This window comes from Podarcis pityusensis, assembly GCF_964106645.2.
Source record: "Podarcis pityusensis genome assembly, chromosome: 1".
Taxonomy (NCBI): Eukaryota; Metazoa; Chordata; class Lepidosauria; order Squamata; family Lacertidae; genus Podarcis; species Podarcis pityusensis.
Genome location: NC_138028.1, coordinates 134,039,295 through 134,054,609, shown reverse-complemented (window position 1 = coordinate 134,054,609; position 15,315 = coordinate 134,039,295). Strand labels below are relative to the sequence as shown.

Here is a 15,315-nt window from a genome sequence, read left to right as displayed (position 1 = left end):
CAGAATTGCACCAGTCTGAAGACTTAGGAGTTTGCAGAGTTTGCAGAATGTTCTGGGGCTCTTGTTACGATAACTAGCACGGGGTCACATTAGCTTCTGTTCCTCTTAGGAGTTCACAGAATGATGCTAAAAGTAGGATAGAAGATCCTTTGCTTCCCCTCATTCCTGACATCACTATGTAAGGTTCTTAATCTGTATTTGGCTGGGTGAGGGCAATAGCTAGCTTTCTTTGCTAGCCAGATCTGCCACATTTTCAGGTAGCGTTTTTTTTAAAGGAGAATAACCAATCTCCTTATGATCAGTTAAAGCATCTGTAATTCTCTTGCCTAGACCAAGAGAATTGGTTTATATGTATGGTGGTGCCTGATGGTGCCCATTGAGTGTTAGCTCACAAAAGCCTAAGTTGAATCAGGGCCGTAGTGTCTTCTGTCACATGCTGGGGAGCGGGGGGTATGTGTGTGCTGCTGCCAGGCGGTGCATTTGTGCACCGGAGCCCGCCGCTTCCACCCCCGAGTCAGGCCTGACCATCAGCCTGATCCAGCAGGCTGTTCATATGTTCTGATGTTCTATCTCAGATGCCGACATAACTTGGGTACTATGCAGTTTCACTTGTTGAGGGAGGGATTTGCTGTTCCTCTTCACACGGCAAAATGACTTGAGCCAGCTCCAACAAGTGCTCTTGTTCTAGAACATAATATTCAAATGTCATTTGGTGGCTATAAGGGTATACGAAGAGCCTTGCTGGATCGAGCCAAAGGCATATCTAGTCTTAGCATTCTGTTCTCACAGTGGCCAACCAGATGCCTGTGGGAAGACCTGAAAGAGGACATAAACCTCTTAAAATGGTGCCTCTGTATCATGGGTTCAGAGATAAATTTCTGCTTTTGCATATACATACTTAAATAAGGAAAATGGTTAGCTAAACAAATGTAATGATCAAGATATTCTTTTGGTATAGAATGAATATTAATACCCAACAGGAGAGGTTACTGTTGTCTCACCCCTTAATGCTTGCACACAACTATGTCAGCATACAATGCTAGCTTAATGTTTCTAAACTCCAAGAGGAATGTGAAATAATTTGTAGTATTGCAGTAGCAGAAATGGAATCCTGCTGCTACACACTTTCTTGGAAATGAAATCCACTGACATTAATGTTGCCTGCAAGTAGTTGTGGTTAAGACTAGGTGTTAGGATACTGACATTAGAAATGTGTTTAAAAACTGGAGTCAAGCTTCAGAAGCCTATTTTGTACAGATTTGCATAAACACATTTTTGAAAATGCTGCACATAGAAAAAAGCACCTACAGCTTAGAAAAAGCTAAACTGGTTTCCCCGGTGTTTGTAACACTGCCTTTTACAGAGTTCCAACATTGGTCCACCTTCCCCAATATTGTCTGTTCTGACTGGCAGTGGCTATCTATGTTCCCAGCCACTTCTCCCCAAGCTGCTTTTAACTGGAAATGCCAGGAATTGAGCCTGGCATTAGTGTAAGAAGAAAGCCAGTGACACTCCTCTTTTCTGCATTTTTCTTTCCTGCAGATATTGACAGTGAAGCAAAGGACATTGTCTTTGTCATTGACACCTCTGACAATGTCAAGCGGGACGATGCTGCTCACATTCGAGATTTTATTATCCAGATTGTCCAGATGTTGGAAATTGCACCAAGCAAAACAAGAGTTGGTGTTCTCCAATTCAGCAATGAAGTATTCCCTGAGTTCAACTTAAAAGAACACAAAACAAGAGGTGCTGTCATAGAGAGCCTTCGTCGCTTGCGGTACAGAGGAGGTGCTCCCCTGAATGTTGGGAAAGCCTTGGAGTTTGTTATGAAGAACTACTTTGTTAAATCTGCAGGCAGTAGAAGAGAAGATGGAGTCCCACAGCATTTAGTTCTTTTGCTTGGGGGGAGATCGGAGGATGATGTCAGCAGACCTGCTGCCAAGATGCAGACATCTGGGATTAAAAGCCTGGGTGTAGGATCAGGGAATGCAGACAATGAAGAACTGCGAATAATTACCAATGATCCCCGAACTGTGTTTTTCGTGAGAGAGTTTACTGAGCTCCCATCAGTAGCGAAAAGGTTTTATGCATCATTTGAGGCACCTCAAGAACCGACACTCTCGCCGCCTGACGTTTTCCCTGGTTAGTCTTTCATTTCAAAACAAATATTTTTGAATGTAGTGCTGGGGAAATACTGCATTTTTGGAGGAATTTTAGAGGAAATGAGACCTTTGCGCTGTCATTTCACACACACAAAAGAGACCAAGTAGGCTTGTTCTTTAGCGGAGGAAATGTCCCCTCCCGCCTTCTGTGGTGATGTGGTGTTTGTGGCTCAAAGTCTCCACAGCGTGTCTTGACTCCAGGGACTGAAGGGAGATGTATTCACCTCTCTCACCGCTCACTGGAATTTGATTTCCTGTTTGATCCAGTCGTGGGCAGGCCTGGGGGCGGGGCCACTGAGGGGGTGGGGCCTGAGACTGACCCCTGGGAGCCTTCACTCAAGTCCACTCCCATGATTTAAAAGCTGGCCTGGCCTTGGACTGACCCCATATAAATCTGAACGTGACTGGCAGAAATCCACGCACTGTGTGATGAGGGGAGCACTGCTACTTTGGTGTAGGCCATAAGAATAAATTTGATAGTTTCCAGAAGAGGAGCCTTTCAGAGTGCAATGATAATGGATTGATTCATATGTTAAATGAGGTATACAAGCTAAAGGCCATTCCAGTGTTTCAGTCTTTGCTCATAATACCAATAATCCTTCACCACCCTTTTGATACTTCGTGATACTACTAATGGGGGTGAGAGCAAATGTTCACCCCACAAAGCCCTTTCCCATTTTGCTTGATAGAGATACCAAACTTTCATCCTTCAAGCAGAAGGTAATCACATGAACCAGCTCTTTCTTTCTTTTTTGCTCTCCGTGTGATAATTTTATTCTTTTAGAATCTAAAAAACTTTAAAAAACATATTCTTCATTATCTTGACATCACATTTTAATAATAGGATACAAAATAAAATCATCTACAAAATTATCACATGGGGGCACCTTAAAACCCCCAACATTGAAAATGGGGTGTAGGGGTGGGATGTTACGGTTGTTAGATGCATCAGTATCATAGCTGTCAACTTTTCCCTTTTCTTGCGAGGAATCCTATTTGGAATAAGGGAATTTCCCTGAAAAAAAGGGAAACGGTGACAGCTATGATCAGTATATATACTGAATTTGGTTTTAGCTTATCCTACGTGGGTATTTGCTACCCAACTTCATTTCTTCCTCCCATAAGCACTGGCAAAGGATGAGTTGCCATTCATGGAACTTTGGGCAACAATAGTAGTCTAGTGAGAGGAAATAATGTGTCTTCAATTGTTATTGTTCAATTCAATCCCTCTAAAATTTTAAGTAAGATTTAAGCACCTGCTTATTTTCAAGTTTGTCTTCACAACCATCAATTCTAGACACTTTCTGTTCTTTACAAAGTAAATGTGGAAAGGTATCCATAATGCTTTTATCTATATTTTATGGATTCTGCTGGTGACCCTTATGCAGATGACGCAGCTCTCTTGCCTTGCTGATTGGGGCAGGGGGTCTTCAGCCCTGTTTCACACTTCCCCCCCACCCGTTTACATATTTCAGATGGCAAAAAACAAGCAGACGTTGTCTTTTTGCTGGATGGCTCCATCAACTTTGGGAAAGACAATTTCCAAGAAGTGATTAACTTTATATATGGCATCATTGACGCTATTTATGAAGAAGGCGATTCCATTAATGTTGCCTTAGTGCAGTACAACTCAGATGTGAGTGATGAATTCTTCCTGAAGGATTTCTCCAAAAAAGACGATATCTTAACTGCTGTTGAGAAAGTAACATACAAAGGAGGCAGAGTTGCTGATACTGGAGCAGCCATCAAGCATGTCCAAGCAAAACACTTCGTGAAGGAGGCTGGCAGCAGGGCAGATCAGAAGGTCCCTCAGATTGCATTTATTATAACAGGAGGCAAGGCGGAAGACGATGCGCAGGCAGCTTCCTTAGCACTGGCACGGTCAGGTGTCAAGGTGTTTGCAGTTGGAGTGAAAAACATTGACCTTGGGGAAGTTACCAAACTCTCCAGTGACGGCACCACAGCTTTCCGGGCAGCAACGGCCCAGGAACTCTCAGAGTTGAATGAGGCTGTGCTGGTTACCTTGAGTGATACCATGAAAGAGCAGCTGTGCAGACCAGTGGGGGAAGTCTCAAAAGGTAATGGCTGCCATTTTAAATACACTTGGGTTGTTTCCATTGCTTTTTTCTTGTCCACTTTCCATCTTGACGCTCTGCATTGGTGTAATTATTGTATACAACTGTGCTTTTGCTTCTTTCTCTCCTTTGATACTGCATTTTTTAAAGTACAGTAGCTTCTTCCATAGAATGGTCGACTTCCTTACACTCTATGATAAAAAGTAAAGCTAAAGGGACCCTTGATCATTAGGTCCAGTCGTGACCGACTCTGGGGTTGCGGCGCTCATCTCACTTTATTGGCCGAGGGAGCCGGCGTACAGCTTCTGGGTCATGTGGCCAGCATGACTAAGCTGCTTCTGGTGAACCAGAGCAGCGCATGGAAATGCAGTTTACCTTCCCGCTAGAGCAGTACCTATTTATCTACTTACACTTTGAGGTGCTTTCGAACTACTAGGTTGGCAGGAGCAGGGACCAAGCAACGGGAGCTCACCCCGTCACGGGGATTCGAACCGCCGACCTTCTGATCGGCAAGTCCTAGGCTCTGTGGTTTAACCCACAGCGCCACCCGCTAGAACCTACTTTATTTACAATAGAACCTACTTTATTTTCAACACTTACCAATTTAAAAAGCGTGTCGCTGCTGAAGGCATGTGGGAATGCACCACTAGTGGTCTCTTAGGTGGGATATAGTCTGAGTCAGGCCAGTGAATGGTTCAAGGCCCCAAATTCCAGTTTCTTGAAAGACCTTGAAGCTTGAGGAGAGTTAGGGATCTGGCTGGTCCTGAATGAAAATAGTAAAGCTTGGATTTTGTATAGTGCTTCTTATGCCTTACCGCCCTGTTGCAACCTTACATGATTATTACAACCCCGAAGGCAGGGTGGGGAATGAAAGAGAGAGACAGGGAGAAGGTTGCCTAAAGCTACCCAGTGAGTTAATGGCAGAGATAAAATTCAAACCATGCATGAGGCAAAGCTAAGATTTGAAATGCTCCCTCAGCTGCATTAAGATGAGCAGATGAAGTTCTGCTTATAGCTCTCACAGCCACCGTGGTCCCCTCACTGCGAGAAGCGAAGTTACAGGGGACCAGGCAGACGGCCTTCTTGGTAGTGGTGCCCACCCTGTGGAATGCCCTCCCGTCAGATGTCAAGGAGATAAACAACTCTCTGACTTTTAGAAGACATCTGAAGGCAGTCCTGTATCAGGAAGCTTTAAATGTGTGATGCTCTGTTGTGTTTTTGTATATTGTGCTGGAAGCCACCCCTTCCTCTTCCTCCTCCTTCTTCAACATGGAGGCCCCTTTGGCTATCAGGGTTTACGGTCCTCTTTTCATCTGTAAGTACTGGAAGCGCATTACTGGACCATTGTGGGGCGGAAATTTAAAAAGTAAGCTAAATAACACCAAGTGTGACACCTGTCCCAGGGGGTATCCAATATGTTAGGGGTGGAAGTTTAGCCGTGGTGCAAGTTTGGGGAAAAGGGAGAAGCAGAGTCAAAAGCTTAAGTAAGGGACATCTTTACTGAAAGCTTATCTGCACTGTAGTTTAATAATTATAGATATTGTTGTTATCAATTTACCCATGAATAACAGAAAGAAAGCACCATGTCTAGGACATTGGGTTATGAGTACTTGCTACATAAATCCCTTTTTCTGTATGGAAGAATCCTATACACATTTGTTCAGGATGTATGTTCCCCTACGCGGTGTAACATGCCATTGTGCTTTTGTCTACTCAAGATTGCGATCTGGATGTTATACTCGGATTTGATGTATCAGATGTCGGACCAGGGCAAAGCATATTTGCTTCGCAGAAGGTGCTGGAGTCAAAGGTCAATCACATTCTGAACACGATTACTCAGATGCAGAAAATTAGCTGCACTGCCAGCCAGGCACCGCGGGTGCGGGTGGCTCTCCTGGCGCAGACTCGCTCTGGAGTTGTGGAAGCATTTGACTTTTCTGAGTACCAGCCGGAGTTGTTTGAGAAGTTCCAAGCTTTGCACAATGGTGGCCCATATGTCCTAACTGCAGAGACACTCAAATCTTACCAGAACAAATTCAGAGCATCTCCTGCTGGAACCGTGAAGGTAAGTTTGGACTCCATTCCTTCTCTTTTTGGAGGGGAGGGGATGGACTCTGGATCTGTGCTCCTTTTCAGTTTTACAGCCAGCACATAGCCTGGAAGGCAGCGTAGCCATAATACTGGAACTGCTTGACATGCTCTGGCAAAAAATTCTCCCAACTGTTTCATTAAACTCTTGCAAAAATGCAAAAATATTATTTAATAGCTGCAAGCAAATTAAGCCCCCCCCCCCCGCCATTATTTTAAATCCAGATTAGTGGATTATGATCCTAATCTCTTGCTGCAGCCAAATATTGTTTTACAGGCACAAAGCAACAAGTTGCTCTTTGAAAGAATTTGTAAAATCTTATTTGCTTTATTACCACAGCACTATCCACTACTAGCTGGAAAATTTAGATAAAATCTGATTTGCCAAATAAATGCTTAAATGTGAAAATTAAAAAACCCCAAATGTATTCCTTTATAGCATTGATCTTGACTGATTTATATGAATTAGGTATGATCTATGAATTGGTGTCTGAATTTAAAGTGTGTTGGGAAGAATGGTAGGGTTAGGGCTTCAGTTCATGTTGCAAAATGTCTTGAGCTAGCACTTCGTAAGTTTTGTTTGCCTGTATGGAGTTATAGATGTAATTTTGGTGGAGATAGCCAACTTGAGTTGCCCTGTAAGCCGCTCTTCTGCCCTAAGCAGCCTTGTTCGTTTCAAACCTTGCCCTATCTTGCCCAAACCTCTGGAAACAGTCACAGTACATAGGCCATGACTGGTAAAAGGTAAAGACCCCTGGAAGTTTAAGTCCAGTCCAAGGCGGCTATGGGGTGCAGTTCTCATCTTGCTTCAGGCCGAGGGAGCTGGTGTTTGTCCACATTCAGCTTTTTGGGTCATGTGGCCAGTATGACTAAACTGCTTCTAGAGCAATGGGACACCGTGATGGAAACCAGAGCGCATGGAAATGCTGTTTAATTTCCCGCCACAGTGGTACCTATTTATCTACTTGCACTGGTGTGCTTTTGAACTGCTAGGTTGGCAGAAACTGGGACAGAGCAATAGGAGCTCATTCCATTGTGCAGATTCGAACCGTTGCAAGCCCAAGAGGCTCAGTGGTTTAGACCACATCGCCACCCGTGTCCCTCTGCCATGACTGGAGGAGCTATCAGTCTCCTTGCTGCTCCCAACTTCTACATCATCCTGCTCTCATCCAAGGCAAAGAGTGTGGAGGACGGTTGGCCTTGAATATCCTTGTGCCACAGGGCATATCCAGAATAAATCCTTGGACAGCTCATGAACCACAGGCCATTTCCTGAATGTCATTCTGAAAACTGACCAGGGCACCTTGGGAGAACTACATGGCCCAAGGTTGCCCATGGCAGAGGGACATGCACAGAGGTGCCTCGCTTCCCCGAGAACGGGTTCCATTTTAGCCGCAGAATTCTTGTTATGCAGAGAATAGCAAAAATGGCTCAAGCAGCTATGGCATCAGCACCCAGCCATGAGGAGGATTCATCTGAAAGCAGAATGGTTGCTACATTTCTCATGGCAGACATTTTATTATGTGAACTGCCCTGAGATCTTATGATGAAGGACGGTTTATAAATCTAATAATAAAATAAATTACATTAGAGTGGTGTTTTTTCATATAAATGTGTTTCACAACTGATGTATAATAACTTATTTCCTTCCTCAGGTTGTAATACACTTAACTGATGGCATTGATGGTGCTAGAGGGCAGCTAGCAGCTGCATCTGACGATCTGAAGAGAGAAGGTATTATCAACAATATATTTTGGAAAGTTGCATGTCTCTTTGCCTTTTCATTTGGACACCTCTTACGATATTGTAAGCAAATTTTGCATGAGGGAGATGGTTTTTGTCTGTGTTTGAATACAAATGGAAGCCATTTTTAATCAAGATGGTAGACTAAACATTTCTGTGCCGATTTTAACCAAATTTTATATCTCATAAGCAAATTTTGCACAATGGTTCCTGAGATGGAAGAGCAGAATTTTGTCTGCATTCGGATACAACTGGACACCATTTTGAATGAAGATGGAAGACTGACATTTTAAAACTACCCTGATTTGTTCTCTTTTGCCATTCTTTAACCACTGCGGCACAAGAAAGAGTTAATTACTAGCTTGTGATGCCATTTGATATAGTAAGGGCTGTCCCAGACAATTGCAAAAAATGGAGAAAGAGCCTGGGGTTTCTTGCTCAGTGCTACATTTGCATTATTTCCAGTCTAGTGCAGCCAGAGGAATACCATATTCCTAGAGAATGAATGAGCCAAGGAGCCAATTGGGAAGCTGTGTTGCTGTACTGTCTTTTTAATTCAAGAAAGATGTGTGTGGCAGCATCGAGGAAGGGGCTCTCACCATCCTCCATCACTGGGATTTTTTAGAAAAAAAGAAATGGTTGACAAAATGTTGAGCTGTGGGAGGAGTAGCCTGTAGTTGCCTCTTTCCAATTTTTAAAGGGCTCCTTAACTTCTGGGCTTGGCTGGTTCAACAGAGACCAGTCGTGTCTGAATAGCAAGAATAGTAATACAGCAGGGAAATGTTTTCCAAAATCTGATGCTGTGGATTTCTGAAATGCCTGAGATGGCACCAGTAATTCGGTGCGACTTGTTTCTAGGCAGAATAAGCACTGAGAGCAGCAGAGTGTTTGGATCAAATGAAAGGAGAGCATTAGCTGCCCTCATCAGCATATTGATGGTGTCTACCCAGAGAACAAGGGTAGCACTTTGCAGAGCTATACAGAATAAGCTGTTTAGAGTTGGTGAACAATCGCTTATGACTGATGGCTTTTTCTTACAATTCTCCAGGTGTCAAGGCTCTCATTTTTGTTGGCTTGGAGCGAGCAGCAAATTTCGACGAAGTGATGAAGCTGGAATTTGGGCGTGGTTTTACTTACAATCGACCTCTTCGAGTGAATCTGCAGGATATAGACTTTGAACTGGCAGAGCAACTAGTAAATAACTAAGATCTGTAATTTGCCTGGGTAGCTTTAGATGTATACTTTTATGGACTTAGGTTTGAACACCTGTTACACACCTGTGGTTTCTTCTTTGTAGAAATGCACTCTTTTTGTGCCTAACTCTGTGAGGTGACATTTCATCTAGCAGCTTTCTGTGTCTCTTAGCTGCTATGTCAAACTAGTTCTCCTATGTAATTGCCCATTGGACTCTAATACTTAGTTACCGTACCAAGATGTCATTTTCAGAATTGTGGTCCCAACCACACCTGCATTTAAACCACTTGGCTCCCCCAGTGAATCATGGAACTACAGTTTGTGAATAGCGCTTTGTGTTCCCAGAATTCTTTGGGGGAAAGGCATGTGCTTTAAATGATTTCCCCAAATATTATGAATTCAAGGTTTGTTTACTATTACATTCTTCCTTGACATCCTTCGGCCTATTTCAGCACAGTTGCTTTCTAGAAAATATTTTCAGAGATGCACACCTATCCTCCACGCTGTAGGTCCAGGTCAGCTGAGTATTGTCCTCATTGCTGCTTTTAGCACCTTTCCTGCTTTTTTCAGATATTTTAATTAGTTGCCAGTTTTTAAAACATTAGTTTCTAAACTCTCCAAAAGAAATTTAGACAATTCATACATCAATTGCCCTCTTTCATGTTATTGGACTTGCCTTCATTGTGAGATATTGTAAGGAGCCTCTTTTGGCTTTTTTTTAAAAAGGACTTTGGTTTGTAGGACAGTTGGGTGCACATTAGCATATGCAAATTTTATGTACATTTGTGTCATGGGCCTGTGCCTCAACTCCTTTCATTCTCTAACAACACACCCTAATCTACTGCAAACATGGCCACTGAGGAGAAGGAATTTACTTGTAGCTCATGTGTTTTTTTAAAAAAATGAGTTGATCTGTGTTCTAATTTACTAATGGCAATACTTACTTTCCTTACAGGACAACATTGCAGAAAAGGCATGCTGTGGTGTCCCATGCAAATGTTCAGGACAGAGGGGAGACAGAGGACTGCCAGGGTCTATTGGACCAAAGGTGAGATGTTTCAGCCTCATTGGGATTTCAGCCACTGGAAATTCAGCAACCAATTTTCTGGTTTTTGACCAGGATGCAAAGTACTACATAACTAGTTCCACACTTCCAAGGGGATTTAGATCTGGGGATATCAGCCCCATGACTAATAGCAGCATGGTTCTGAAACTGGGTGCTATCAGTAATATGGCATTGATGGAGGCAAGGTGGTTCTTCAGTTCAAAGGGGAAGAGGCCAAAATTGCACTAGAAAAATTGCCCAGACCCCTGGCACATCGAAAGTAGGTCTTTGGCTTACAGCTTTTCTTTCACAATGATCTATGTATTGCCAATGCTATTTTTCTAGAGAAAGAGGTGCCGGGACTCACCCTGAACGCCTCCCTTGTTCTCTTAGAATGGCAATGAGAGGGGCCAGAACTGAATTATGGCAAATTCTGTATATTGTACTCATGTAGCCTTGTTTGGAAAGAATCGTGCTTCCAGATAATCGGTTCAGTGCTGTCCATTAAAATTTGCCAGATTCTGAATTGAAATTTCATTTCAACTGATGTGAAATTTCATTTCAGCATTGTTACCTAGGTTGATAAAAAGTAAAGTTTCTATTTTTGGCTCAGAATTTGACCATGCTGGGGACTGTGTTCGTAGTCACAGGGTCACATTTCTGAGCTTGGCAGTGCTTGCTGATGTATTGACACGTTGAATGTGAATAGGCAAAGACTTCTGCTATGTTGGTCAAATTCTGAACATCTCATTGAGTTGTAATGCAAAGAATAATGAATAATTTAACACTGTTCACATTAGAGAAACAGGAATAGAACTTCAGGTGGTAGAGATAAGCTAAATACCATCTGCTTCTGTTATTATCTGACTTCAAGCCTCTAATGCCCTAAAAAGAAGATACCCTTGCTATTCATGAAAGATTGTAAAATTTGATATACATACAGAATTATTTACTTCTATAAATAGTAAAATAGAAACCTTCTATTTGTAGAAACCCAGAAAGATTTTGAATTGAGATTAAGGGGAGGAATACAGGATATTAGAAGAGAGAGCCCAAGTGTATGTACTGTATATAGATGGAAATACAAACCATGTGTGTTTTGTCTTTGTGTGTTTTAAAGGGATCTTCAGGGGAAAATGGCTACAGAGGTTATCCTGGAGATGAAGGCGGACCAGTGAGTAAACTTTTTGAAATAGAAACTCTTTCATGTGCCCTGAGAAATTAGTTAGTCTCTAAGGTGCTACTGCACTATATATATATATATATATATATATATATATATATATATATATAATATTTCAACTGAGAAATTTTGTGTATGTTGTGCCTTTGCTGCTGTTTTAACTGATTGTAGTCTAGTAACGATTTACTGTAATGGTTGAGAGTGATTTTCTGTTCGATTGTTATTTGCTGATTTTGAAGTTTTTTAATTGTAACATATTTCAAATCAATTATTCACCATATTTTTCGCCCCATAGGACGCACCGCCCCATAGGACGCACCTAATTTTTTTTGGGGGGGGGGGAATAAAGAAAAGAAATCCCCCCCCCAGGCACAGGGCAGGCATGGGGGAAGCCCGAGCTTCCCCTGACCCCAGCCCCCAGAACAGCCTGCTATCCACAAGCCTAGGGAGCCGCGCCGGTCTCCCCAGGCTTGCGGAGAGGTGCGCGAAGCCCGGGTGCGCTCTTCAGCGCGCACCAGGCTTCGGAATGCAGGCAGCTCTGCGCCACCCTCCAGAGCCCGGCGTGGCTTCGCGCCAGGATCCGGAGGGTGGCGCAGAGCTGCAGGAAGCCCGGGAAAGCCTGCATTCGCCCCATAGGACGCACACACATTTCCCCTTCATTTTTGGAGGGAAAAAGTGCCTCCTAAAGGGCGAAAAATACGGTAGTTGATTTGAGTTGTTTATTTTCATAGTAATCTGCTTCATTACGACTTCCTTGCGCTGGATCAGATTGTTATAGGATGTGTGATCTTTGTTCTATATTTTGTTGTTTCTGTGGCTTGTAAACTGCCTTGTGCCCAGCTATGTAAAAAGGCGGTATGCAAATTAAAAACGAAATTATAGAATGAAAAAGAAAATGAAGGGGGAAAGTGACAAAAGTGACTTTAACCTTAAGGGTGTCTGCCCTTCCCCTCATCTTATTGTTGTGCGGCTGGAAGAAAGTGGTTGCAGAAGTGAGTTACAAAGAACTAAGCAATGGTAGTTAGTACTGTGGGCTGATCAGCAGAGGCCAGATGACTGGTTTTTCTCATCCGCCATTTAAAATGGGGGGTGGGGGGGCGGCAAATCCCATTTATATTTTTATTAAAGTATGATGGAATTTCTGTGTGATTTAATGAGAGGTGTCACTAGAGATCCACCAGGTGTTAATTGCAGAAGTGCTTAAATAATCAGCTTTCTAGGTAAGATAATACCCAGTCCCATCTATGACTAAATGGACATAAATGCAAATTGTTGAATTATTCCTTTCTTCTCACAGGGTGACCGTGGGCCTCCAGGTATAAACGGAACTCAAGGATTCCAAGGTTGTCCTGGTGAAAGAGGAACTAAGGTATTAAAAGCAACAACCACAAATAGTACAGAATAAAGCAGATGAACATCTGTCCATAGGTTTCAGCTCTGTTCACTCCAGCTGAAGATCAAGTATTGGTATTTTGCAGCAGATCCGTGAACACTCATATTTATCATGTGATAAATATTGGGTATTTTCGGCACATTGCTTCGTCTTCTTTCCCCTAAGCTCAGAAAATGAATGACAGTGATGGAGGCTGCAGGTCTCGTCCCACTTTCCTGGGGAGGAAGCCCTACTGAATTCAGTTGAATTTCTTCTGAACAGATATCTGTAGGATTATCCTGGGAGGCTTCACTCATATACCCACCTGAGAGTAACCCCATTGAGCTCAGTGGGATTTACCATGGGGCAGGCACATAGAGGATTATGCTGTGAAACTCCGCTCCCTAAACCTGGAATTGGTTGTGCCCTCACCTAAACCCAGACTGACAGGGGTGGTCACCCTTTCAGCCCAAAGGTCAGCCCTCTGCAGGCCACATGTCAGGGTGGATGGGGCCAGAGGCAGCAGAAGGCAGAGCAGGGGATACAACCTTTCCGCAGTAAGTTAGTTTCAAGCTAATTCATTTATTTGCATGTAGACACCAGGCCATTGCAAAACAGGTTTAGCAGAATGGAGGGAACCCAAAATGACATCAACTCAGACCCAAGTAAGCTACAGGCAAGCTTTGCACAATAGACTGCATTCCACCCTGTGCAAAAGGAAGAGGTTTCTTCACATACAAAACCACTCTTACCCACCTCTGTTCTCTGTTCAGGCAAGTGCACTGTCACAGTACAAGGACACAGTGCAGCCAGGGAGAAGCACCTGAGAAGCAGAGCAGAGTCCATGAGAGACCGTGGCCTGGGGGAGGGCAGGTGCTCTCCAGAGAGTTCTGGCAGCTGGAGAAAGAGGCCTGAAGAGTCACATTTGACCTCTGTCCCTGGCACGGACCTGAAGGTCCACATTCCTGGTCTAGAATGTCTGTCTTATTCTCTAGAGCAGAGTTCCCCAAACTCAGCCCTCCAGCTGTTTTGGAACTACAATTTCCAGCATCCCTGACCACTGGTCCTGCTGGTTATGGATGATGGGAGTTACAGTGGTCTAAACCACTGAACCTCTTGGGCTTGCTGATCAGAAGATTGATGGTTCGAATCTGCATGGTGGGGTGAGCTCCCGTTGCTCTATCCCAGCTTCTGCCAATCTAGCAGTTCGAAAGCACACCAGTGCAAGTAGATAAATAGGTACCGCTGCAGCAGGAAGGTAAACAGCATTTCTGTGCGCTTTGGTTTCCAACATGGTGTCCCATTGCACCAGAAGCGGTTTAGTCCTGCTGTCCACATGACCCGGAAAGCTGTCTGTGGACAAATGGTGGCTCCCTCGGCCTGAAAGCAAGATGGGCGCTGCAACCCCATAGTCACCTTTGACTGGACTTAACCATCTAGGGGTCCTTTACCTTTAACAGTCCAACAGCTGAGAAAGGCATTTATTTGAGCAGTTTTATCCTTTCAAGCTCTTGCAGCTCTTCTGATTATTCTAGTTTGTGCGCTCTGGTCCCATGCTCATTAGCCCTCTGAGGGACTGGAATCTTCATTGTGTCCTTAAGAACTTACAGAAAGGGTAGAAAATATCAAGTTCTTCTTGATGCTGCAATATCCACTGGGCTTTACAATTCATGCCCAGCCCCTCCAACACATTCCTATCAAAGTCTACTGAGACCTCAGTAGAACTCACTCTGGGGTAAATGTGCATCAGATTTCAGCCTTTAAATTTCGTTTTATTTTTTTAATTTGGGGGCACCTTGAGCCACAACATTCTTGTATCAAGTAGTTTTTAGAGCAGGCCAACTCTTACACAAGTCAGTGGAAAGGCTGATAGAACTCAGATGATCATCTGCTTCGAACTGTGGTGGCCCCTTGATTATCATTTGATTTATTTCTCTAATTTGGGTTTCTGAGGAACAAGGTTTTACTTACACGAATAACCTTCCTTTTCTCGTGTCTCTCTAGGGAGGTCGTGGATTTCAAGGGGAAAAGGTATGTAACCATTTAGAATTATCAGAAGGAAAAAATATGTACCATACATTGTCTCCCAAAAACAATGCATTTTCACCTTTGTGTAAATTTGGTGGTTTGCCCTGTAATAACTGCTTTGTTCCCTTCTGCAGGGTGAATTGGGTGAGGCTGGTCTTGATGGAATAGATGGCGAAGAAGTAAGTTGCCTGGGCAACATTTGGTCATTTAAAGGAAACTTTTCTGGTTTGGAAAATATTTGTTTTATGTAACAAACTTTCATTAATAGATGTGAATAATGTGATTGCTTTTGCCAGGGAGACAGAGGCCATCCCGGATCTCCTGGGGACAGGGGAGGCCCCGGTAGACGGGTAAGTTTTATATTATCTATTAAAGTACTCAAAACACACAAGGGCAAATGTGAACCCAGAGCTGCTGCTGCTGGT

At 43.4% G+C, this 15,315-nt stretch overlaps 1 protein-coding gene across 14 annotated transcripts in view; it reads left to right on the top strand.

Annotated features, from left to right (window-relative positions):
- COL6A3 (collagen type VI alpha 3 chain) overlaps positions 1-15,315 on the top strand; it is a 105,374-nt gene that overhangs the window by 48,483 nt on the left and 41,576 nt on the right. For all 14 annotated transcript variants that reach the window (XM_081015050.1, XM_081015051.1, XM_081015049.1 and 11 more), the window contains 11 exons: positions 1,543-2,142; positions 3,638-4,240; positions 5,956-6,302; positions 7,981-8,059; positions 9,117-9,262; positions 10,218-10,310; positions 11,428-11,481; positions 12,788-12,859; positions 14,867-14,893; positions 15,025-15,069; positions 15,187-15,240. In XM_081015050.1, coding sequence (XP_080871176.1) covers positions 1,543-2,142; positions 3,638-4,240; positions 5,956-6,302; positions 7,981-8,059; positions 9,117-9,262; positions 10,218-10,310; positions 11,428-11,481; positions 12,788-12,859; positions 14,867-14,893; positions 15,025-15,069; positions 15,187-15,240 — 2,120 coding nt within the window. The remainder of the gene's footprint in view (positions 1-1,542; positions 2,143-3,637; positions 4,241-5,955; positions 6,303-7,980; positions 8,060-9,116; positions 9,263-10,217; positions 10,311-11,427; positions 11,482-12,787; positions 12,860-14,866; positions 14,894-15,024; positions 15,070-15,186; positions 15,241-15,315) is intronic.